Below are 27,366 nucleotides of genomic sequence, written 5' to 3' on the forward strand. Positions count from 1 at the left end.
ACTCATTGGAAAGCCAAACCCATTCTGATGATGATGGAGTTGGCTTGTCTATGAGGCACAACACTTGATTATACTATAGGGGCAACCATAGGCCCGTAGGACTTCAAAAAGGGATCCATAGAGGTAGTCTTGGGGAATCCATCTGCCAAGGTGCTAGAAGGCCACACATTTTTCTAAGTATAATGCAAGATTAGTGGCCAAAGGATTTTAGCATCTATCAAGATGACTTCCATATGCTCATTGGTTTGGTTGCTAGATAGGATATGGACTTGGTTCATATGGATGTAAAGACCACTTTCTTGCATGGGGACCTACATGAGGATATTTGCATATAGCTACCTAAGGGGTTTTTTGTGTGGAAGACAAGGAGTAGTTGGGATGTAAGCTACATAAGAGCTTACATGATTTGAAACAGGCTCCTAAGGAATTGTACCATAAGTTCAATGTCTTCATGTGGTCTCAAGGATATACTAAAAGTGAGATTGATTTACTATCTATGTCAGAGGGTGCACTTATAAGAAATCATCCATATCGCATGCTTTCAAAGGTATTAAAAAATACCTTACCTTACATGTCATAAAGCAATAAAACGACCCCTTTTCTTTTAAGAAACTTATGGATTTTTTTCAAATTATAATTTAGAACCACTTTAGTAAATGCAAATTTATAAGTTTTACTAAATAAAATTACATTAATGTAGATTAGATGTGGTATATTTATATTTTTTGAGGTGCACCCCCAAGCCACCTATATATATACTAGGAAGGCTAGGGATGTCAATGCTATGATCTTGATTCTTTACGTGGATGACATATTGATTGTTGGTAAGTCAATTAGGGATGTGGGTGCTTAAAAGAAAAGATTGCATGAAACCTTTGACATAAAGGACTTGGGGAATGTTGGCCACATTGTTTATATGCATATAATACACAAGATTGAGACAATAAGGTACTCTATTTGTCTCAAAAGGAATACATTGGGAAGGTATTGGAGCATTTCAACATGGATAGGGAAAGACTATCAGTATCTCATTACCTCCATATTTAAAACTTATCCAAGAGGACAACCTCAAGTTAGATTAGCAGAAGACAACGTTTCAACATGGAGAGGAGAAAGGTTGTTAGTGTTCCATTGCCTCCATGTTTGAAACTTAGCCAAGAGGAAAATTCCAAGTCAGATGAGTAGAAGGCTGATATGGCCAAGCTTTTCCTTACATAGTTATTAGCTTAATGTATGCCATGGTTGCTACATGTCTAGACATTGCCTATACAATGGAAGTTGTTAGTAGGTATATGGCAAACCCTAGCAAAAAGTATTGAAGATAGTAAAGATTATCATGAGATACTTGAACAATAGTAGAGGTATGTATATATGCTTTGGAAGGAAGGATACATATGATTCTTGGATATGTAAATGATGGTTTTGTAGGGAGCATAGACTCTAGGAGTTTTGTTGTAGGTGTTGCTGCCCTATCTATGCAGAATACATAACAGGACTGAGAATGCTTCATGAGGAAAATACATAATCTCACACCTAGAAATCACAAAAACTCAAAACTAATCATATGAAAGCATAGACATACTATATTCAGCACTACAGATTAGAAAATGAGAAGCACAACATATGAAATAGGCTGCAAACGAGACAAATACACCATGGATGATGGTGCCAACTGCCAAATCCTCAATATATTCAGGAAAATCCATCATACATCAGACATATATATCATAAGTGATCAGATAGACAAGAAGAACACAAAAAATGCCTCACTAGGTCACGTTTTTGCAATTGCCCCAAAACTGCACTTCATGAGGCAGTGAACTTCATAAGACATATAAAGGCTTCTTCACACAGGAAATAACAATGACTAAGGTAATACACCATTCTAATGGTAAATGTAGTGTCAAGCCAATGGCTAACACCTGGCACAGCCCGATGGATGGCTAGCACAGCCATGACTCGAACCCTTGAATGATCCATGAAGTCGAAATGCTTTATCCAAAACTCGACATATCTAGTGAGAAAAATTATGCCTTACTCATAGCCTTGCACCATGAAGTAAGCCACAAAGAGTAACCATAAGTAGAGCCTCTCTAGTAGGATACTTATAGCCCCCTACTGCAGCTGCATAATCCCCTTAAAAGACAGTCAAAACAAGACATAAAAGCATAATCCTAGAGGCATACATATCAAATATGAAATAAGTATGATGGACAAAGACAGAAATAGATCTGATAGTGGTACATCAAAGTAACTCATGAGCTAGGAGGCTCATGAGCATCATGGCAATCTGTAATAACATACTGCTCCTGAACATGATGCTCCTGTAATCCAATAGGTGAAATATCATGAACCTTCTCAAGTGTGAGATCTCTAATCTTAACCTCTTGGTTAAGATCTTGCAAAACAACACTAATGTCAGCTCTGACCACATCAACTACATCCACATGCCGATTTTCAACGCCCTGAATTTGCTTAGCCTGTTGCAATCCATCAAATATATCCACAATCCTATGATAATCAGCCTGTAAAGCATTTGATTTCTCTGTCAACATGTCTTTCTCATGTAGCAATGCCTCCATGTTCTCGAATACAAATGTCTGCTGCACAACTGCATATAGCCTAGATGTTACCTGTGACATCCTAGTGGCTATACCAGCCCATTGATCATGCATAAAGGAAGTCAAAGTAGCTCTTATGGATGCCAAATCCTGCTGCATAAAAATAGACCCATTAGGATCAACCTGCATATCACTCAAGATTTGCTTTTCCACTTTAAGAAAAGGTTGCAAACGGGCATCCAAAAGTACTCTTTTAGTGTTCAACTTAACATTCTCCTTAGCCAACAAACCAAGTTCACCATTGAATTTATTATGCATAGTAGATGTCCACTCTTTGAACGCAATAGAAGACAATTTACATTTACTTAACATATCTGCATACTCATCAATCTGCCTTCTCAAAGGACCAACCTCATTGTCATGCAATTCCCTCATCTTTTCCATTTGAATATGCGTTGTGTCCTTTTTAGTCTTCATAGATACCAATTGCTCTTGCAAAGCTTGCACTACATCCAACTTCACTGCACCATTAGCATGCATTTGAGTCATAAACCGATGCAACCCTGCAACAAAGAGCATGCCTCCTCAAGATTTTGAGGAACATATGTATTTGAAACAACTATCCTATCATAAGAGAAACCAATACCCTTCTATTGCAAAGAATCACAGGTCTTAGGCATTGTCATATTCTCCATCTTAACCTTGGAGAATCTAACTTTTTTCTTGACACATATAATCACATCTTCATGAACATTGTCATTTTTAACATCATCATTCAACCACTTTGATATATCTAAAGGCATAGAGATTTCCAAGGTATTAACATGTGACTCTTCATGAGAAGAAAAACTCATGAACAAAGGATCCACAAACTCTTTAGCCTTTTCATTGTCAGCATCACCCGAAGCATGAGCATGAGACAAATCTTTGTCATAAAGGTCAACAAGTATCCCATCTACCAAAGTTTTCCCTCTTAAATGCACTAACCTTGTCCACCTTTGGAGACTCCCAAAGAGACGAACGCAATGTCAGACACACAACCTACAAGTGAGCATATAACCCAACCAACATAGGTCCAACCATGCTTTTCTGTTGCTGCTTCCGAATGGTTGGAACATGAACTTCATGCATCAATTTATCATATAGAGTTCCAGGCCAATTTGGAACCCCAACATTCTTAGCATACCATAAAAGTCCAAAGGTATCCTTTGTGATTACATCTGCCTTAATGAACAACAAAAATCTTTCCATAAACCATTTAATAAAGAACCTCTTCTTGGGATCAGCGTGTCTCAATATATACTGATTGTGGACACTAGTAGCAGCTCCAAATTCTTGTTGCATGGCTTCATCGATACACCGCCAATGTTTTGGTCTATCATTGAGTTCAAGGGAAACACTTGAGCTAAAAGAGAAGGAGTAAGCACAAGTTTGCCACCAATCTTTCCACTTTCTCTAATCATTAACAACTATTGTTGAGCATGCACACTATTTCCCCAAGTATCCTATTGGCAACTCAACGAAACTAAGCAAACCAATCTGCTCTAACCAACCCCTTTTATTGGGCTCATTGGTATCCATAAGAATAGAGCAATCAAGCATTGGAGTAGCCAACACACCTTCATCCTCACTAGACATAGTAGAAGATGCTTTTGGTGTGGAATCCTTGACCTTTGATGGAGTTGTATCAGGCGGACTGTCACTCTAGCCCTCATCATGCTCATGAATAGCCCTTAGCTCATGTCACCCTCTTTTCATAGGAAGCTTTGAAATCTTTCTTTGCCTTGTCTTCAACATGGTAACATCCCCTACGACCTACTGTGAATAAAAGATGAAAAGAGATGAAGAAAACCATGGAGTATGTTGGCGTGAATTTGCATGAAGGCACTGTTGTATGGGCAAAGACGTCAGCACTCAAGCCTTCTTTGCCATACTTTGCCCTTTTTTCTCTAGCCTTACTTAAACAATGAGTTAAACTCCTTGAAAAGAGAGATAAGATAACATATTGATGTCCACTTGTACTCATAGTGAGTTTGACATATGAATCTTGGCCCTTCAAATACACCTCATGCAACTGGAACTATGTAGCTTCATACAATTTAAGTACCAAAGGAACTGAAGTTAAAGTCAATTGATCTTCTAGACCATCACACCCAAATCCAAGGTTAAAAAGTAAAAGTTTTTTCAATGCACAATCTCCCATAACCATGATACCACTTTGCCAAGGCATAATATCATGAGAGAAAGCCTTAGAAATATAGTCCCCACAAGGCAAATTCCAATGACCAACTTTTAATGACATATAGTGCCACCACTTCATGAAGCTCCTTTGCACTTCTAACATGACATAAAACAACTCCAAAATGTCTTGCACTTCATAGAGCAATATTGAAGTTTTCATAGCTTCTTTATGAGCACCATAAGTAATATATAAGATAACATCATCTGCCAATATCTGACAACAAAATAATGGTTCTCTATGGAAAGAATCAAGCCAAGAAACTCTAAAAACAATCATGAGATTCAAAGAATTAAAAAATTGCTCTATGGGGTAAAATCCCATGACTTGCTCCATGAGGTAACATTGTTGAAATTTGAATCAAATTCACTGCAGTTGTAGGTTTCTCTTGAATGTCATGAGGTGACTCATCATAGTCCGGTTGCACTAACCTTCTTAATCTAAACCCATTCACTGCAGGCTTAACTACGTCACCCTACAAAGTAGCCAACACAAAAGTACCTTGCCCAACATATTTTATAACTTCATAAGGACCAGTATACCGCAGCTTTAGCTTTCTCGGATACTTCCCAAGCTGTGAATTATACACCATAACCAGATCTCCTTCTTTAAATATATTCTTCTTAATGTGTCTATTGAGCCATGCTTGTCTTCTTGATTGCACCACTCCTTGAAGGTAATGGGCAATAATCTGATCTTCCTCTAACTGCATCAACTTCTACAACATCATGAACTGATTCCTCAAGACACAACCTGTAAGTAGCTACTACTCTCAAACTACGTACCAAGAACTCCATGGGGACAACCACCTCAAGACCATAAACTAGCTTGAAAGGAGTTAAACCTATTGAAACCTACTGATTCTGACTCTAACAAGTAGTTGGCTTGATGGGGCCCGCAAAGTCAATGCCCCACTTTTGAAATGGTTCCAAAGGTAAAATTGGATTATCTTGCATTCAATCCTTAGATAGAGGTTGACCTTCCTTCATACAGGTAATGCATTATTTGGCATACTGATGCGCATCCTTAATTACAGTTGGCCACCACAACCCTGCTTGAAGAACCTTCCTCGATGTAATCTCACCAGAGAAATGTCCTTCGATGAGTCCTGCATGTGCCTCCTGTAGAACAGCAGGCTGCTCTTGACCAGTTACACATCTTCTTAACACATTATCAATACCCCTCCTATAGAGGGCTCCCAAAATAACCTGATAATTCATGCTCTGCAATGCCAACTTTCTATGGTGATCTCTAGACAAATCAATAGGCATCACTCCATGAAGAAAAAAATGTAACATGTGATCATAGAAGGAATTGAATTGACTTACATGAACATTGAATAATTCTCCATCAGGCAACTAATAATTTACTCCCAATACAGTGTCCTCTGACTCAAGTACTCAAAAAATAAGCTAACTGCATGTTCTTTGCCTGGTGTATGTACTATTTTGTAATCAAACTCTTGCAAAAGTAACATCCACCTTGCCAATCTTCCTGTAAGTTGTAGTTTGTTGATGAGATACAATAAGGCTTGATGATCCACATGAAAAATGACTTGATTCCCCAATAAGTAATGTCTGAATTTTTGCAATGCAAATATCATGCCAAGAGCTTCCCGTTCAGTGATAGTGTAGTTCTTCTCAGTAGTTGTAAGCCTTCTACTTGCATAATAGATAGGTCTGAACCAACCTACAACCCTTTCCTACATCAAGACTGCACCTACTGCAATATTGGATGCATCCACAAAGACATGAAATGGAATATCCCATTGTGGCGGTTGCAAAATTGGTGCTACTACCAGCATCATCTTCAATATAGCAAAGGCTTTATCTTGATCATGCCTCCAAACAAATTGAACTCCCTTCTTAGTGAGTAATGTAAGTGGAGCACAAATATGGGCTAGATACCTCAAATACCGATTGTGCCATTTTACCTGCCCTATGAAGCACATCACTTCTTGAACTATTTTAGGTACAAGAGCCTTTTGAATTTTCCTCAAATCAATAGCCATACCTTCTTCGGAAATGATATGCCCTAAAAGAACTCTTTTGGCAGCAAAAATAGATTTGAAAGGATTAAGTGACATGCCAAATTGACGGCATCTTTCAAAACAAAGTTGAAGGTGTTGCAAATGATCCACTTTCTTGCCAAATACACAAAAATCATCTATGAAAACCCTCATAAAATATGTAAGATAGGGATCAAAAGTTTTATGAGCTGCACCTTGAAATTCTAGGGGTCCATTCTTTAAACCAAAATTCATGACAATACTCACAAAATCTCCCCATTCCGTTATGAAAGTTGTCTTATCCACATCATCCGGATACATGCGGATCTAATTATAACCAAAGAAATCATCCAGAAAACTATAGATCTCATGGCTTGCCACATCATCCAATAAAGAATTCATGAATGGAAGAGGAAATGGGTCACTAATTGTTGCTGCATTCAACTTTCTATAATCTACACAAACCCATATCTTACCATTCTTTTTAGGCACCACCACAATTGGTGACAACTAAGTCACTTCAATAACAGGTTTGATAAAACCCACTCAAAGGAGTTTATCAATCTCTTCCTTCACCTGTTTATTAGTATAATCTGCAAAAACATGTATCTTGCCATTCTTTTTAGGCACCACCACAATTGGTGACAACCAAGTCACTTCATTAATAGGTTTGATAAAACCCACTCGAAGGAGTTTGTCAATCTCTTCCCTCACCTGTTTAGTATAATTGGGATTCATACGGTGCCGTTTCTGCATAATAGGCTTTGCATATGCTTTTAATTTAATTCTATGCTGACACACCCTCGGATCAAATCCCTTTATGTCAGTGTATTCCCAAACAAAGATATCCTGAACATCCTTGCACAAATTAATCAATTGATGCCTGAAATCTTCCGCAACAAAAGTACTCACCTTTATCGATTTAGAACCTGTTTTAGCATCCCAATACACTTCTTGGACATCATCCTCAAATACTCTAGCTGACTTGTGCATGGTATGCTCATATTTCAGCTCTGCATCTATAATAGCTTGCTGACTTGCTTTGTCTAAATCCTTCTCTGCATCTAAAGAAGGCCTCTTTTGGTCTTTAAGTGTTTCCAAATCATTGTTTTTACTTCCCTCAGAAGTAACATTACTTTCCACCACCAAATTACTACTCTACACTGCATGAAATCACTACTCTACTCCATAGAGTCATTGTTTTGCTCCATGGGGCAACTACTTTGCTGCATAGAATTAGTCTGTTGCTACATGGAGTAATTGTGCTGATCGATTGGTAAAACCACATCTGATAATGATACTACTGGAAATACATGATATTGGGACAAAATCTTTTCAACATCCACTTCAAAGACTGGTACAATTGTAGGATTAGCTTGTAGAAACAGTTCCTCTTCATCATCTTCAATCTTCGTTGCAATATTAATTGTTTGAGCACATAAAACTTTGGCTTAATCAAGATAAGGATTTGCTCCAGAGTTAGCTAACCACGGTTAATCAAGATAAGGATTTGCTCCAGAGTTAGCTACAATGAGGACTTAGTTAGTGAAACAAACAACGCATGAGAACCATGCAAAAACTCATGTGAATCCAAACTTTGAGGCTACATACTGGATTGCATTCCTGTCATGAACATATCTTGCTGATTTTCCTCATGAAGCAATTGACTATCTTGAACTTCATGAGGTAATTCTGCAGCTTTAAGCTATTTGAAGTGCTTCTTCTTCTGCAACTTCATGACTTCATTGGAAGTCACTTCCCTAGCCATTTCCTGATCTTCCCAATTAATCTTTTGCTAAGCTTTTGCCCTAGTAATGTCCAAAACTGCTGTCTCATCTAGCCAATCTTCCACAACTATGCAATTTGAACAATCATAGCCCACCTCCGGATCTAAACAAGGCTTAATGACATTCAAAACACCCTTACATGGCACTTCTTTTTGTAAAGCTTCTCGAACTTGCTAGTTCAGCTAATGGCTTACTACTTGGCTCCCCATGACTTCTATAGGTAATTCTACAAGGACTACTACTGCCGGTGGTTGCTGTCCACGGGGTAGTCCTACCGGTTGCATTTCTTGCTGCTCCCTGATCTACATTCCCCTTTCAGCCTTATGGCATACCCATAACTCACAGTTGGGTCCTGACATGTGTCCATGCATGCCATAGTAGTAGCAAGGCCATCGCTGCCTCTACTAAACATTATTCCACTGCCTCGGTTGGTCATTACCCCATTGCTTAGGTGGTTGACCCTTTCTTCCAAAGCCTCTAAATCCTCTTTGTGGTGCCAATTTAGGTGCCTTGCATTCTGTACCGCTGGATTATACCAGCATTCTCTAGCCTCATGGCCCACCTTCTGACAAATGTTACATGACTTCACATTCTTAGAAGTAGTCATTACACCCATCTCCAACAATTGATTCTTGATTTTCTTTTCCAACCTTCTTTCCAAGGCTGTTTTTTCCTCTGGATCTTGCCCCTTCTTCTTATCCTTAGAAGAGGTCTTATGCTTCCCAGATTTCTTTTTGTTTCTCCTCTACCTCTGCTTACTTCGGTCATCATTCGAGTCACTTGATTCAGTTTTCAACTCAAAGCCTAATGAAGTATCTTCTTCATCACTACTATCCTCTACATCAGAACCATCAAAGTCAGAGTCTGAAGGATCATTTTTACTCTTCTTCTTGGATCTACTTTTACCAAGTCTCTTTTCCACCCATTAGGCTGCTTCAACCAGTCGATCGATGTTGTTATTGTTTCCAATTTCTCCATTGGAAATTGCTGCTATAATAGCTTTATCCAATCCCTTAACAAAATAAGAGTATTGTAACTCCATACAAGGTTTATCTTCTTGATTCAACGTGTTTAATAGGTTTTTAAAATTTCTATGCATAATCCTGCACTAACATTGTCTTCTACTTGATTTGCTTCAACTTCTTTAACACATCAGCTGTTTTATACTTTCTAAACCAACTTAAGAAAGCAGTTTTAAGGCCATCATATGTGGTAAAGTATCCAACATTATAAGTACTATACCAGTCCATGGCCATACCTTTGAAGGTTGCTGCAAACTGTTGTAGTTGAACCTAATCCCCAAACATATTGTTAAAGCCGCTAGCCACCCACCTTGTCTCAAACTGTGCAACATGACAATCCGAGTCTTCTTTCTTCTTCCCTGAGAATTTAGATGCCCTAGCCTTAGGGTTGAGTGGTGGGTTGGGATTCATGGCTTTTAATGTCTTCCTCTTTAATGGAGGCAAGGGAGCAAAAGTAAGAGACTTCTTAGCAATACCAACTTGTCTCCTTAATAGGACTGCACTCCCTAATACTAAATGATGTAATCTCTCTACTGCACATTTTGGAGGAGGTGAAAGATTTTGCAAGTTAGGTACTCCATTTGCTTCTTCATGAGAACTTGAGGGAGATTCGGTAGATGATGCCGGGGAATGATACACAGTAGCGGTACCAGCAAAGGTACCAACATCCTGTGACTCCTCTCCAAAAGATGGAAACTCCTCCTCATCCAAGGTGTCAATTCCTCCTGCATCCCCACTGTGATTCTAGGATAACCCCTGCTGTTGTTCTACAAATAACTCCTTTAATTCTCTGGATTTGCTTCGGGTTAGAATAACAATTGATGGGTATGGGTAATTCTCTGACATATATGCAGAAATGCCAAGTTAAACCTTTAAGCTGCACCATGATGCTTCAAGCAGTCTACCACTACTCCAAGAAGCAACTAGATTTTCCGATATATAGCATCAAAGGAAAGTACTTTGGCTATGCTTTAACATCCAGAAATAGAGAACATCATAAAGAGAATTAAATTATCTTGGCTCAAATTTTGCATTACTCCTTCAAACAAAATTCTGCTTCATACAGAAAACTGCCTCATGCAGGAAACTGCTTCATGCAACAGGAAGCTGCTTCATGTAGGAAAATTCAAATTTGTGGCCCCAAATAGAGTCGTTTTTGATTGGGTCTTTCACCACATGATCAAGAAAAGAATGACATGATCTAGATGCAGAAAACCCTTTGAATTGTGTACAGGAACTTCTATTTTCTTCCATGAAACATGGTCATTTTTGACAAATCTTCAAATTTCAGGCATCAAATGAAGTCCTTTTACTGTTAAACTTGTTGAGATATCGAGCTTCACTCGTGATATGCCAGGGTGACCGTTGTGCATTTATATCACCGACTTGTCAGTGCAGATGCGGTTGGTACACCGCCCATGAATAATAGCTAGATGACAACTATCCTTATCTACTCTAGTTCGTGGCTCAGTTAGTATGCCACCTTAGTTAGTTGAGTTTGGTTTGAGACCCATATATAGGGTTCTTCTATTTCTATGTACTAGAGTTCTTTTGGCTTACACAACTAAGAAGAGAAAAATTGTTTTTAGCCTCCACCTTTGTGTGTATTCCCCCATTGTGCAAGCAAGAAAGCTACAAGTGAGACTCCTTCCTTCTCTCCCACAATCTTGACATGGTATCAGAGCCTTGTTTGTGGTAAGGAGCTCAAGAAAGCAAGCCAAGCTTGCGGTGTTCTGGTAAGAGGATCAGTGTTGCTCTCATTTTTTCTGTTTTGGAAGCAAGTCTCTGCAGGTAGCATAGCCGAGAAGTGCAAGAGTGCATTGTCTCAGGTTGAGACGTCCTTCACGGTGAAGCAAGAGGGCAGTATATACTGCGGGATAGGGCTTTAGCCCAGGTTGCTCTGTTTTTTTTATTTGAGGCCATTTCGGGGCCTGTTTTGGAGGCGGAAGTTTTCTGCACGCACTCAGGAAAAGGCCATGTTTTATGCTATGCGATCACTGTTCTACAGGTCGGTGAAAAGTTACCACAGAAATTGCATCGTATGCTTGTGTGCAGAGACATTGGGAGTTACAGAATCATCCTTGGTTCTTGTTTATGCAAAATCGTCACTAGGAAGTGACTGTGTGGTCAAATACCACTTTCGCCAATTTTGCATATTTACCCTTGTGAGGGTGAAGCTGTGTTTTTTGCAGTGACAGAATATTTTGCAGTGGTCTGTAACGGCGTCTGATTCTCTTTCACAGATTGTAACTGAAAAGCTTGACAAGAACAACTTCCAAGCATGGAAGTTTAGAATGATGAATTTCCTTATGGAAAAAGGATATTGGGAATTTGTTGCAGGAAATGAAGAAGAACCAATTCTTCCTGATGTTCCCAATCAACAGCAAATGCAGGCATTTAAAGCATGGCATGAGAGAGCCACGAAAGTTATGTACTGGCTGTCTATCAGTATTTCAGACTCTATGATTGTGCATATTCAGGATGCAAGTACGCCAAAGGAGGCATGGGATATTTTGTCAAATATGTATAGCACAAATATGCAAGCCAGGAAAATGCAGCTCAAGCAAGAGTTGCATAATGTGCAAAGAGAAAGTATGAGCATCAATGACTACCACATGAAGGTGAAGAAGACTGCAGATGCACTTGCTTCCATTGGGTCGCCAGTGGAAGATGATGATTTAGTTTCTGTGACCTTGAATGGTCTAGGAAAGGATTATGCACAGTTTCGGACATCCATTTTAGTTCATGAAAGATTTCCTAATTTTGAGGAGTTGATTGCTCTTCTAATTTCTGAGGAGCAGAGAAATGGTGGTGCATCCTCTTCAGGAGGAACTTCAAAAGAAATTGTCTTCTACTCAAATGCTGGAAGAGGTAGAGGCAGAGGTAGAGGAGGCCGATCTAGAGGCCGTGGTAGAAATCAGAATATGTAGCAGACTCAAGAAAACCAGTCCTATGGAGGAGGACGTGGTAATTCTAGAAGCAGGGGGAGCCAAAGAGGTCGTGGTGGATGGCAAAGAGGCCAAAATGCAAACAGCAATGTTGAATGCTACTACTGTGGTAAAATGGGTCATATGGCTAAAGACTGCTATAAAAAGAAGAATGACATCATGAATGGGAAATTGCAACAAGGAAATTATGCATCTTCTAGTAGACAGGGTGATGACAGAAATGAGCATTTGTTTATGGTGCAACACATGAACAATTCTGTGACAAGTGCAGAAGAAAGCAACAAAGTGTGGTATGTTGACTCAGGTGCATCAAACCACATGATAGGTCATGCAGAATGGATGTAGGATGCAAGAAAAATGGAAAAACTAGGATTTGTGGAGACTGGTGATGATACTGCACATCCTATTGTGCAGATTGGAAAAATTCCTTTGTCTATGCAGGATGGGAAAAAGAAATACCTGTCAGATGTATTTCATGTCTCGAATATCACCAAGAATCTGGTTTCTGTTGGTCAAATGGTTGAGCAGGGCTTGCAGGTTAGATTTAATCCTCATGGATGCTTTGTTGAGGATATGAAAAATAAAGGTCGCTTGATAGTAGCAAGAGGAAAGAAGAAGGGCAGAATGTTTACATTGGATGCAGACATGCCTGAATTGAGTACAACAATGTTTGCACATGGGACCGATGTAGTTGCAGATATTAATATCTGGCATAAACGCATTGGTCATGTTAATATACAATGACTTAAATCAATGCAGGCCCAAAATATTGTTACAGGATTGCGTAAATTCAAGGTTGGAGAAATGCATAAGGTATGTGAAGCCTGTCAGTTTGGAAAACAGGCAAGGAAACCATTTCCTAGACATGTTCAAGAGAGTAAGAAGCCATTGGAATTAATCCACTCTGATGTGTAGACTACTAAAGCTGCATCTCTTGGAGGCTGTCATTATTTTGTCACTTTTATTGATGACTATAGCAGAAAAGTTTGGGTGTATTTTATGAAAAAGAAAAGTGAAGTTTTTGGGCATTTCAAAACTCTTAAAGCTATGGTTGAAAAAGAAATAGGCCTGCAAATAAAATGCCTAAGGTCAGATGGAGGGGGAGAGTACCTCTCAAATGAGTTTGCAAGGTTCTTGCAGGAGCATGGCATAAAGCAGCAATATTCATGCAGTCATACCCCACAACAAAATGGAATTGGAGAAAGGAAAAACAGGCATATTGGAGAGGTATCTTGTGCCATGCTCAATGAAAAAGACCTGCCAGATTTTTATTGGGTTGAGGCAGTTGCTACAGCAGTCTACATAATGAATAGGACTCCCACTGCAGCAATACATGGGATGAATCTAGAGGAGAGGTATAATGGTAGAAAACCAGATATTTCTCATTTGAAAATTTTTGGTTGCATTGCCTATGTTCATGTGCCAGATGAGTTGAGATCCAAGTTGGATCCAAAAGCTGAAAAGTGCATCTTTATTGGTTACTCTTTGCAGGAGAAAGGGTATAGATGCTATAACCCTTCTACTCCTAAGTTTACAGTAAGCAGAGATGTTGTTTTTGATGAGATGAGTAGCTGGTATAAACCAGTAAATGTGATTGATAATGTAGATGCACAAAATGGTAATGCTGCACAGAATTCATAGTAGCAGTCACAAGATATTAGTGGACATGGAGCATCCTCTAGCAGTGGTTCACATTATTCGCCATGGACAGGCAGATTGAGATCAGGAGAATCTTCTCAAAGCAATGCAGATAGTGGTATGCAGGTATCACGAAAAGGAAAAGAGAAGGTAGATCAGCCCATGTTTGATGTGAATGCAGGTCACTCTTATGTGGATGGTGAATCCAGTGGCTCAGAACAGAGCATTGATGATGAGTTGGGTATTCCTTCTATTGTTACACCTGGAGTAAGGAAGACCAGGGATGTTTTGAGAGCACCTGGAAGTGAGCCTACTTTGCATAGGTCTACCAGAGCTAGGTATCCTGTGGATAGGCTGAAATATGATGGATTTACAGCCATTCACTATGCATATATAGTTAAAATGATACAGGAACCAGAACCCACTTCTTTTGAGCAAGCCATGGGAAAAGAAAAATGGGAGAAAGCCATGGATGAAGAAATAGATACCTTGGAAGCAAATGCTACATGGGAGTTGGTACCTTTGCCTAAAGATAAGAATGCAATTGGCTGTAAGTGGGTTTATAAGGTGAAGCACAACGCAGATGGTTCTGTGAACAGATACAAGGCAAGATTAGTAGTCAAGGGCTATGCACAAACATATGGCATTGACTATGAAGAAACATTCAGTCCGGTTGCAAGGATGGCAACCGTAAGAGCAGTCATTGCTATGGCTGCATCAAAGGGATGGTCTTTACATCAGATGGATGTAAAGAATGCCTTCTTGCATGGTGATTTGCAAGAAGAGGTCTATATGGAGCAGCCACCAGGTTATGTGCATGCTGTTCATCCTGAGTTTGTTTGCAGGTTGAAGAAAGCCTTGTATGGCTTGAAGCAAGCACCTAGAGCATGGTCTAACAAGATAGGACAGTATCTTGTCACTATTGGCTTTCAGATTTCCAAGGCAGATTTCTCACTTTATGTGAGAAAAATAGAGAAATGTATTATGCTGCTTGCCATTTATGTTGATGATTTGATTATCACATGTGATAGTAATGAAGATATCCTTCATGTGAAAATGCTATTGAAGCAAAATTTTGAGATGAAGGATTTTGGAGAGTGCGTTATTTCTTGGGTATTGAGGTGATTAGATCACCAAGTGGGATATGGCTCTTGTAGAGGCAGTATGGATTGGACATGCTGTCCAAATATAGAATGACAGGTTGTAAGCCTATTTCAGTTCCTTTGGAGTAGTATGTGAAGTTGAGCGCAGATGCAGGTGAGCTTCTTGAAGACCCTACTATGTACAGACGCATAATAGGAAGTTTGATTTATATGACTATTACCAGGCCAGATTTGAGCTATGTTGTTGGATTGGTAAGTCAGTTTATGCAGGCTCCAAGGAAACCACATTTGGATGCGGCTAGACGCATACTCAGATATGTGAAGTCCACATTGCAGTATGGACTATTTTATGAGACTGGGGTTCAGATACAGTTGCATGGATACACTGATGCTGATTGGGCTGGTACTATTTCTGATAGACGATCTACTAGTGGATATGTGTTCTCTTTTGGGAGTGCTGCAGTCACTTGGAGTAGCAAGAAACAGCCTACAGCTGCCTTGTCGAGCACAGAGGCTGAGTACAAGGGTGAAGCAATGGCTGCATGTGAGGTAGCTTGGTTGCATAAGCTACTTTATGATATGCATCAGCCTCTACAGATGGGCCAGTTGTCATTTATTGTGACAACATGAGTAGTATACACTTGGCAAATAACCCAATCTATCATGCTCAAACAAAGCACATTGAGGTGCATTATCACTATGTGTGGGAGAGGGTTTTACTAGGTCTTATTAATCTAGTTTATGTCAGCACAGAGGATCAGGTAGCTGACATATTTACGATGGCATTGGGTGCAGAGAAGCTGCGCAAGTTCAGAGATCTACTTGGTGTGCAGGAATTGGGATTGAGCTCGAGGGGGAGTGTTGAGATATCGAGCTCCACTCGTGATATGCCAGGGTGACCGTTGTGCATTTATGTCACCGACTTGTCAGTTGCAGATGCGGTTGGTACACCGCCCATGAATAATAGCTAGACAACAGCTATCCTTATCTACTCTAGTTCCTGGCTCAGTTAGTATGCCACCTTAGTTAGTTGAGTTTGATTTGAGACCCATATATAGGGTTCTTCTATTTCTATGTACTAGAGTTCTTTTGGCTTACACAACTAAGAAGAGGAAAACTATTTTCAGCCTCCACCTTTGTGTGTATTCCCCCATTGTGCAAGCAAGAAAGCTACAAGTGAGACTCCTTCCTTCTCTCCCACAATCTTGACAAAACTTCCACACCAGAGATTCAGAAAAGCGTGGCAGGATCGCCAAAGTGTTGCTGCTTTATCTATGCAGAATACATAACATGACATAGAATGCTTCATGAGGCAAATACCTAATCTCACACCCAAAAATCACAGAAACTCAGAACTAATCATATGAAAGCATAGACATACAATATTCAGCACTACATATAAAAAAATGAGAAGCACAACATATGAAACAGGTTGGAAACGAGACAAATACACCATGGATGATGGCACCAATTGCCAAATCCTCAATTTATTTAGGTAAATTCATCATACATTAGACATATATATCATAAGTGATCAAATAGACAAGAATAACACACAAAATGCCTCATCAGGTCATGTTTTTGCAACTGCCCCAAAACTGCACTTCATGAGGCAGTGAACTTCATAAGACATATAAAGGTTGCTTTACACAGGAAATAACAATGTCTAAGGTAATACACTATTCTAAGGGTAAATGTAGTGTCAAGCCAATGGCTAACAATAGGTTTTGTCTTTACTTTCATAGACAATGCAATCTCTTGAGTCTCTCGATTGTAGCCATGCACAACTTCATCCATGATTGATCTTAAGTATGTTGTAGCCATTGAGGCTTGCAACATATGGCTTATTTCTCTAGTGGGAGACTTGAGCATTGCATGAGAGATGCCTATATTGCACTACAATAGTTAGAGGACTATTTAGTTGGTATGAAACCCTACTTTTAATGCAAAGACAAAGCATATTGAGGTGAAGCATCACTCCATCAAGGAGGTGCTTAAGGACAAGTGCATTGAGCTTGTTAAGATACATATGAATAATAACTTTGTAGATCTTCTAAGTGCTTTGTATAGTATAGAGTGTTGCTAGGAAATAGATAGTAACTTCACCTTGTTATTATCATAAAGACACATTGACCTTTAAGTGGGTGGCTATTGAGGTAAAGGCCAACGGCCAATAGTCGGGGATTGGTACCCCTTATACTATATACTCATATATATGTGAAGATAATAAAGAATAAGGGTATCATTTATTGTACATGCAAGACTCTCTTATGCTTTTTCTCTCTTTCTCAACCCTCTTGCACTCCATAGCTTCTAGATTAGATTCCACCATTGCTTCTCTCTCAAGTGGGACTTCATTTGTTAGTCTCTCCATGACTATGGTAGAGTTGCTATCATATTGAATGATAGAAGATCTATCAATGAAGTTTTCTACCTCCCTCGCTTCTTGCCTTTGCAGCCATTTGATACTTTATGTTAGTATTTATTTGGAGTAAGGCAAGTTCAGAGGCATCTTTCTCCCTAAGTCACTTCATCATATGATACTCCATCTATTTCTTGGTGACATGCATTATACCGTTCACAATAATGACTAATCCATCCAAGTCTTTGATAAATGTTTGCACATCTTATAGTTGCTGCCTAGATGGATATTAGATTAAGGATATAATATCCTAGAAGAAGGAAAAATATTTAGACTTACGAATATGTGGGACTAGAGATCACATTAAAGCAAAGATCGGATTACGCATTATTGAAGTTAAGAGGAAAGAAAAGAAGTGAAAGGGATTCCAAACCACTCCTATTAGTTGTTCCCAAGTCCCTTCTGCTCAAGAAGATTGCTTTGAAAGCCCTTTAAGGGCGGAATAAGAATCTAAGTAGTATGAATGCATTTTCTTTAGAGAACTTCAATGATACGCGGGAATGTTATTTGGAGTGGTGATAACAAAGATCCTTTGAAAGTTTTAAAAGTGTCTCTTGATGTCTCTATCTTATTAAATGTGGAAGCCTTCTTGATTTAGATCATGTTCTAGCCAAGCTAGCAACTAAGTGGATAGCCAAAAGCTTTATGCATTTGATTCATACTTGGGCACTCCTCAATCATTATAGGTGTCCAAATTTTATAGTTCATTTGAAAATATTTAGTTAACCATCCCCCTAGTTGCCAAATTATGGAAGGCTTGGTTTAAGTACAAGCCCTTTGTCTACCTTTTCAAGCATCTCTATCCCATTTTCCACTTAGTCCATATGGAGTCCTTTTGGCTTAATATCCTCATTCATGTTGTAGGTTCTAACTAGGCTTAGGTAAGCTTAACTCCTAAAAAGGGACTTAAATTGTACTCTCATATTTAACAATTAGATTTCTAAAAACCGTCTTGCATCACACTCTCAGTGAAAGATCTCTCTCTAATTGATAACCACTCAATTTTATTTGGGTGGATACATGCCATGCTATTCAAAATAACCTCTACTCCTAGAGGTGCTCTTCTATTGTTTCAAAAAAGAATGATAGGACATTGAAAGTAGAACCAAAGTTAGTATTGCATGGACAAACATTTTAGGGGTAGAGATATTGTAGAAGTCTTGGTAAAGTGGGATACATATCCTGTGGAAGATGCATCTTGGGTACATTTAGGTGTTTTGCAAAAAGAATATCCTTCTTTTCAAACTCTAAGAATAAAAAATTTTAATGGCACTAATGGATTACTAATCATGAGGAGTCAATTCAATCATTTAGGTGTATCAATGATTTCTATGTATACTCTAACTTTCTTGATTAGAATCAAGAGTCTCCTCCTACCTTCTCTTTCTTGGCTATTAGAGCAAGGTGGCACTATCATAGAGAATGGGAAGGTCTTAGTCTCTTAGGTATCCCCATTGGATATATGTGCTCTCAAAAGCACTCATGGCCAATATCATAAATAGCCAAGATTGGAAAGAAGTTTGATTACTAAAAATGTTTTCAATATAATTTAGTTTCTAGTCTTATTGCTCTAAAGCATATTGTCATCTCTGCCATAATCTAGTTCATGTCTTGTGGGAGATGCCGTACTATTGGCCTTAAAGAGCTTGAATCCCTATTGAAGAATTTCTTGTGGGCTTGTATCATGAGGGTTTTAAAATCCCTAATCTTGCTCGGAAAACTTAGAATATTTCCTAAGGAGGAAGGAATGGATCTTTTGAACCTATAACACCCTTTCTATAGGAGGGAGGAATAAGTGTCCCCACCAACCTAGAGTAAATGGTTGATAAAATAGTGGTTGTATGGATGCCCATTTAACATCATACATCCTTATGATGATTGATCCCTCCTCAACCACATAGGACAAAAAAAATTTGCTTCAAGAGATTAGTTAGAATCCAATTCAAGGTGCCATTGACATAAGTAAAACCAATAACAAAATTTATAAACGTTACTACATACATCATGACCTTCAAATAGTTAAATACTTGAGATTTTAGAACTCTTATATGATAGATTTTCCTTCTTTATACACTACTAGTTTTTCTTCTTTCCTAGCTACCTTCATCTTGGTACACTTGGTTATGCTTTTGGTTGGGATAGTATGAGATTATCTATGATCTATATTTTGGTTCTCACGAAATATTTTCATTGCTTTATGATTTAAAATTTTTTTTGTATGTCTCCTAACTTCAAAGTTGTTTGATTGTATGACTCTAGAAAAAATTGATAGCCTTCCTCATCTACCTCCTCTTATATTTCTTCATACTACCCCTCAGGGAGGCCTACTAGGCATGCATGGAATTAAATCTTATTTTACAACCAAAAGAGAAGTTGGAAATCCATCCATACATTTATAGATTTGACCATCTAGATCTTTGATTCCTCATTGCTTCCAATACCATAGACTCATATTCTTACATCATGTTAGAGTGAGATTTTTAAGTTGATGGAAAGGAGCTCTCAATTTTATACATGATCATTTCGAGGTTTTGATTTCAATGCTTTAAATTTGAGATTGATGTTGGAGACCCAATAGGCTTATTCACCTAGAGGTATGTCACCTTGAAGGATAAGCCGTAGTGGAGCTACCCAATTGTGGATTTTGAAGTATAGACATGTGGGACCTAAGGGTGATGTCACACACACTACTTGTTATACTATTTGAATGTATAGCAAGTAAAGGGAGTTGCATACGGCATCTTTGTTCAAGCATAATGCTAAGTATAAAAGGGGCCAATTTTACTTTTATTAGACCTTGGAAAAGTCTAATCATGATATGTGTGGGGCATAATCCTAACACATACTCCCAACAAGCCACCACTCATTGTTGATAACCATTTTGAGTTTTTTGATTCGGCTTCATACAAACTTTGTACCTCAAAGGAAATGCACTATAGTGTTGCTCAATCGTAGATTTCAAATAATTGACCTTCCATTGCTTGCACACCAATGGGCCACTCTATTACATTTTATCACGAATCATGTGGTTGGGAAACTTGCTTCAGCTATATTGTGCCAAATGCACTCATTACACACAAGAGGAAGCTCACTCGAGAACACAGAAGAGAGTTGGAGGCCAAAATTTTTTCTTGCTGATTTTTCTTCTTTCTTCCTCTTACAATGCAATGTACACAAAGTATAGATCATATACAATACATGTCAGAGAGAGAACTAGGGAGAGAGAAAGAGGAGAGAGAAAGACTGCAGAGGAGAGAGAAAGACTGCAGGAAGAGAGAGAAATAGAGTGACGAGGAGAGAGAAAGACTAGAATTGGAGAGAGAAAGACAGGAAAGGTGAAGAAGCCATGGAAGCTTGGAGCAAGAAGGGAGAGAAAGACTGTAATTGTATTGATATGTCAAAAAGATATGGAAATTTACAACTTATCTCCTTATATACCAATGTCAGTGTGACATGGCATATTATCAACATTTTAACTATTTCCAACTTCTTACAATCCATCCCTTCCCAAAAGTTTTTGTCCTCAAAAACAAACCTAGAAACAAGCTAAAGAGGAGATGGATAGAACAGAGTACTACTCTGTACAGCATTACAAGAGATAAAGGAAAAGATTACCTAATACTTAATAGTAGTACTAATCTATACAGGAGGTCAAAATCAGCCTGTAGCCTCCCGGATCAAAAGGAAAAGTTGTATCTTTGCCATGCATAGGATCAACTTTCATAAGATCGAAATCAAATACTGCTGGAAACACGATCATCATGATAGTACTCACTAATAAAGTCTCCATTGCATGATAATCTTCCAAGTCCACATGCTGTCCATAATCTTCCTTCTTGAACTGAACTTCTTGTTGTTGAACTTCTTGTTGTGGACTCATACCATAATGGTCTTCAACAAGATGTTCTTCATCATTTACATCATAATATTCAAATAGTAAGATTATTTTGGCAGACCTTGCACTACATGTGGCTTGGTGGTTACAAGATAGTGGCTTAGCACAACGATAGCATAAGCCCGCAGCATGCAATTCCCGTATTGTATCACTAGTAAGGTGTCTAACACGTTTAGCTTTAGATAGCAATTTACACACCTGTTCATCACCATTAGTCAGCTCTATGATATTTTTGACATGCTGCTCATAGTCATCTTGCTGTTCATGTATAACAGATGGCTGTCCATGCTCAACATGTACAACAGATGGCTGCCCATGCTCATCATGTACAACAGATGGCTGTCCATACTCATAACCATATTGCTCATGATGTTCATACTGCATTTGGTGACAATAGCCCTGTTGCACATCAGAGGAACAGTTAGGTTGAGCATATACATTTGCTTCTACTAATGTTTGCTGCTCATATACATAAGCATGTTGCCTTTGATCATTGATCCCACTGTACTGGTCATAATCACTTGCTTGCTGTTGATCAAAGCTAGAAGTGTACTGATAAGCATAATCATTTCTGTTACATCCATAAGAACTATTTTGCTGAAGAGATGGATGCTCATAAGCATAAGCATGTTGACCATAATAACCATTCTGCTGCCAAGGTTCAATGGAATGATACTCTGCATTATGATATGGTACATCATATTTATAAGCATTAACATGCTGTCCAGATGTACTTGCATACTGGTCATATTCATTTGCATATTGTTGCTGTTCATATTCATAAGATGCATGTGGATCATAGTGTGTACCATCAGCATATAAATGCTGTCCATAAGCATGAACATTTGATTCAGGTCCTGCTGTTTTTCCCATAGGAGCAATACACTGTTGAATCGAAACTACAAGTTTGTCAATATTAGCTTTTGTTTGAAGCTGATCTTGTACAAGTTTGTCCATTTTAGCCTGTGTTTGAAGCCAACCTTGTCCAATTTTGTCCATTTTAGCCTGTGTTTGAAGCCAACCTTGTCCAAGTTTGTCCATTTTAGCATGTATTTGAAGCCAACGTTGTTCACTAGAGCTGGAGCTATTGTTCTTAGTTGCTGCCATTGCAGTCAAGTTGAAGAGATATGCTGTTCCTTGAAAAATAGAAGTCCAAATAAGGTGTATGATAGCTTGACTCGAAGGTTAGGATGTCTAGTATCAAGTAGAAATCCTGGTTTGAATTTAGGAGTAGCAATACCCCTCTCTGTTTAAGAATTTCCAGAACTGTCCACAGTAAACTGCTAGTGAACTGCCGGTACCAAATAGGCTCTAGCTCGAGAAATATGTGTCCAAATGAGACGTTTGATGGCTCCACTCGAAGCTTATGATAACTAGTATCACTTCCAGTTGTTTCTTTGTCGTTAGAATGATGCTACTAATTTCTGTAGCAACTTTTCCAAATTTGTCCCTGTTTGGACTGCACCATGTTTTAAGCCCTGTTCCAAGTGTTTTGAGCACATCTTATCCAACTTGAGTCAATACCCAATACCGATACACTCAAATGAGTAGGAGAGAGCATTCCATGAATATGGCACTACAACATTGCATCCCCAAAGCCTATATATCCTCAGATGGTGATTGGCTCAACACTTGTTGTTTCCACAAGAGAGCTAAAACATGTTGATCAGAATTCTACAGGTTCTACAGGTTCAGTGATCTGAAGTGTAGTCAAGTTGTACAGACATCATTATAATCATCTTCATGATCTTCATCATCATCAGTTGATTGCACTTAATATGAACAACTTGTTTGCTGATCTCTTGGGTATTAGATAGCTCAAAGTGACATTCTCTGTAGCCTTCAAGCATATCAGTATCCTAGGCCTCATCAGATTGAGGATCTAGGGCAGCATTTGTTCTTGTAAGAGCTGGCGCAGATGACAAACCACTTCGTATGGTGAAAACTGTGCTTCATGAGTTAGTGAAACTTCATGGAACCCATCTGGAGCTGTGGGTCAGGGGCATTGGTCAGATTCAACTACAAATGGTTTTGTCTCATTAGTGCCACATTCAAATGAGGCTCAATTGAAGCAAGAGCTGGCTGGATGCAGGATAGCACCTGCAACCGACCCTGATAGCCAGACTATCTCATCAACAAAGGTTGTAAGTAGTACTGGCATCAAAAACCAGTCAAGAAACGCCACCACATATTGTCAAACGACACCATTTTGGCCGTCACCGCTACTGAACAGAGTCCCACCTTGGTATGGATTGAGAGTTTGTCGACAGCCTTGAGGAAGAAGAAGCACAGAATCCTACCTTTCTGTACGGATCAACATACCAAGCATGCCTCTCGATAGTTGCAATATCCAGGGTTTCGAATGCACGAAGAGGTCCTTGGAACTTCTCCACAAACCTCCAATGCTGCGTTATCCATTGAGGCATCAACCCAGAACAAGAGCATGGCAGTCTTGCTAAAACAGAAACCAGCAAGAAGTATTTTGAGTTTCCCTACAGAGATTTGCCTTCCATTACAAAAGCAGAACCGGAATTGAGGTTGACTCCATGGATAGGCTTCTAACAGAGGACCCTTCAAGGGAAAGAGACAGAGAAATATCCCTGGTTGCAAAGGATTTGGATGTGTTCAAAACTACATTGAGGGATAATGTAGAAAGTCTTGTTAATACATTTGTAGGTGATGAACACATCAACAAACAAGTGCATGCTGAATTTCCTGATAGAGATTTTGCAGGCATCCCTCACGACCAGCAGCGCCTCATCTTTGCCGGCAAGCAGCTCGAGGATGGCCGCACGCTCGCTGACTACAACGTCCAGAAAGAGATGGCCGCACGCTCGCTGACAGTAGAAGCAGCATTCTTAAGGCTCCATTCAGCAGAATCTGCAGGGAGCACTGGACAAAGCAACTTAGGGCTCCAAAGGTGCTTCAAATATCGATAGTGCCAGATGGCTAGATCTGAAGACGACAGTGATATCACTTCTCTACAAAATATTGCGAGTAATAGCAACAGATTGTGATGCTTATCAAACAGACATAAAGATAGCTGGGTCATTGATAAGAACAACAACAACTGCATGTGTAATTCATCAGAAATGGGGCGAGAGAGCTGGATTATCAAAAGCTTCCTTACAAAACCTGAAGAAGGCACTTATAGGCATCTTTAACTTGATGTATTGCGACCAATCAGTGGGCATAACTTTCCTGTCACGACTTGTAGCTCATATTAATGAAAATCTCAATGCTGCTATGTTGGGAAAGAGAGCACGCCCCATCTCGTCTTGAGGCTTCGTGGTGGCATACAGATCTTCATCAAAACCCTCACGGCAAGACCATGGACAAGGATGTGGAGGAGGTCTCTCGTCTGCCTTCTTCGTACCCTTAGCCAATCGCTGCCTTCTTCGTACCCTTGACCAATCTTCAGATCAAAGCTTCAGAAAGCCCGGAATCCTCTCTCCGTCCGCCTTCTTCGATTCTCTCTCTCGTCTGCCTTCTTCGTACCCTTGACCAATCGCTACTTGTCAGAGAGACAGGCTCCTACTCTGACCATTGCCTCTTGTAGCTGGATTGTGTAGTGACGAATTGTCACAATTCTCTGCGATGGTAGTAAGAATACCACCTGCAGAGTTGCTGCAATCTTCCGAGACAAAATGGAAGTCCCGAGAAAGCCCTACACTGAGAAGCCGTGGCTAATGATGAGGATGAGTTTGAGCTCCCGTTTACAAAGACTGAGGTGGAGAAACAGCACCAGAAACAGAAGAAGGCTTCCGCTACTTGGAAGAAAGAGAGGATTAGCGTAGTTCGTAAAGGCTAAGAGAGCTATAGAGAGTTTGAGAAGGAGAAGGAGTAGAAGATCTATCTTGCCAGACAGGACCAGTTTCTAATCCCGAGTCCTCAAGAATTTCAAGACTTGCAAGCTGGCAAGTAGAAGCTTCAGAAAGAAGGTGGAGGCTACTTTTAGTAAGATGGTGAAGAAATGGAGGAAGATGTGACAGGACAGCAATTTTGCTCTCTCTTCACCAAAATTCCTCCAGCTATAGTTGTGTAAACTCCCCAAACTGCCATTAATGCTCTTGCATGAAGTCCTTGTGGTCTGGAGGTGTAAACTCCCAAGAAAGCTGCCATTAATGCTTCTGCATGCAGTCCTTGTGGTCAGGAGGTGTAAACTCCCAAGAAAGCTGCCATTAATGCTTCTGCATGCAGTCCTTGTGGTCAGGAGGTGTAAACTCCCAAGAAAGCTACCATTAATGCTTCTTCAATTTTGCATAAAATTTGGTGACGTCCAGCCATTTAAGCCTTTACCCGCCATATCTGACCTTGAATAACTCCAGATGTAGTCATTGCTAACTGTAGTTGTCCTGCAGCACTCCACTAGTCACTGTCTTGTACCATTTTTTGTCTAAAATTGGTTTTGAAATAGGAAAATAGGAGTGAAAATGGAAGAAAATAATGGATCAAAGACTGAAGCTCTGATACCACTTGTCAGAGAGAGAACTAGGGAGAGAGAAAGAGGAGAGAGAAAGACTGCAGAGGAGAGAGAAAGACTGCAGGAAGAGAGAGAAATAGAGTGACGAGGAGAGAGAAAGACTAGAATTGGAGAGAGAAAGACAGGAAAGGTGAAGAAGCCATGGAAGCTTGGAGCAAGAAGGGAGAGAAAGACTGTAATTGTATTGATATGTCAAAAAGATATGGAAATTTACAACTTATCTCCTTATATACCAATGTCAGTGTGACATGGCATATTATCAACATTTTAACTATTTCCAACTTCTTACAATACAAAGGAAAATGGCCTAGTAAGTTACATAGTGCATAACTGACTATACTAATTGATTGGTGCTATAACTATACTAGTTGTAGGTAGGTGTAACTAACCAAATATAATAAGTGACAAGTCAATGGCCATGTGAGGATCATAACTAACATGCTAAGTGTAGACATTCAAACCTATCAAACCAGGTAGTCAATCATCAATGTCTACACGTGGTAAGCTTACCATCTCAACGCTCCCCCTCAAGTTGAACTGTATCTCTACAACTCCAAGTAAGCTTAAAAATTTTCGAAGCTTCTCTATACTCAATGCCTTTATGAAAATGTTAGCTATCTAATCTTATATGCTTACATATACCAAGTCAATCTCTCGTGCAAGTACATTCTCTCTCACAAAATGGTAATGCACCTCTATGTATTTTGTCATAGCATGGAACACTATATTCCTAGCTAATTGTACACTACTCATGTTGTCACAATGAATGACAACTAGACCATCTCCCTACACATCCAAGTCACTGAATAACTTTTACAACCATGCAACCTCACATACTACCATAGCAGCATCTATATACCCGATAAACCAACAATTGGTTACTTTTTGCTACTTCAAGTAACTACAACACTACCAAGGGAAAACATGAATCCACTAGTAGATCTTCTATTAAAGTTGCTATCATCCCAATCTACATATGTGTACCCAAACACATGTTATCCTTACTTGCCTCATACAAAACCATAATGTAAGGTGGGCTTCATATACCTCAATATATGTCTGATTGTATCAAATTAAGAGGCTTTCTAGGTACATGTATAAACTAGCTCACAAGTCCAACAACATAGCTTAGGTTTGTCCTTGTGATGGTCATATAGATCAAAATCCCTACTATCTTCTCGAATATACTAGCGTCATCTATCTCATCCCCACCATCAATACTCAACTCTACATTTTTATCCAATGGCACTAAAAGATACT

General features: G+C 39.3%; 1 protein-coding gene across 1 annotated transcript; it reads right to left on the minus strand.

Moving 5' to 3' along the window:
• Positions 1 to 21,996: 21,996 nt before the first annotated feature.
• Positions 21,997 to 23,000, minus strand: LOC148016246 (uncharacterized). Its single transcript, XM_087663888.1, has 3 exons — positions 22,646 to 23,000; positions 22,145 to 22,603; positions 21,997 to 22,022 (listed from the first exon to the last, which is right to left on the minus strand). The coding sequence occupies exons 1-3, from the start codon at positions 22,728 to 22,730 to the stop codon at positions 21,997 to 21,999; spliced, it is 570 nt and encodes a 189-aa protein (XP_087520014.1). The 5' UTR covers positions 22,731 to 23,000.
• Between the last annotated feature and the right edge of the window lie 4,366 nt (positions 23,001 to 27,366).

This window comes from Lygodium microphyllum, chromosome 23 (assembly GCF_053477565.2).
Source record: "Lygodium microphyllum isolate KBCC chromosome 23, Lygodium_microphyllum_v1.1.10, whole genome shotgun sequence".
Taxonomy (NCBI): Eukaryota; Viridiplantae; Streptophyta; class Polypodiopsida; order Schizaeales; family Lygodiaceae; genus Lygodium; species Lygodium microphyllum.

What these genes read in the sequence shown, in the direction of transcription:
- LOC148016246 (XM_087663888.1), bottom strand. Translation starts at nt 22,730, where the DNA reads ATGGCAGCAACTAAGAACAATAGCTCCAGCTCTAGTGAACAACGTTGG. An exon ending in AATGGACAAACTTGGACAAG is followed by an intron (nt 22,604 to 22,645) that starts GTTGGCTTCAAA and finishes AAATTGGACAAG; the next exon opens with GTTGGCTTCAAACACAGGCT. An exon ending in CTTTGATCAACAGCAAGCAA is followed by an intron (nt 22,023 to 22,144) that starts GTGATTATGACC and finishes GATGTGCAACAG; the next exon opens with GGCTATTGTCACCAAATGCA.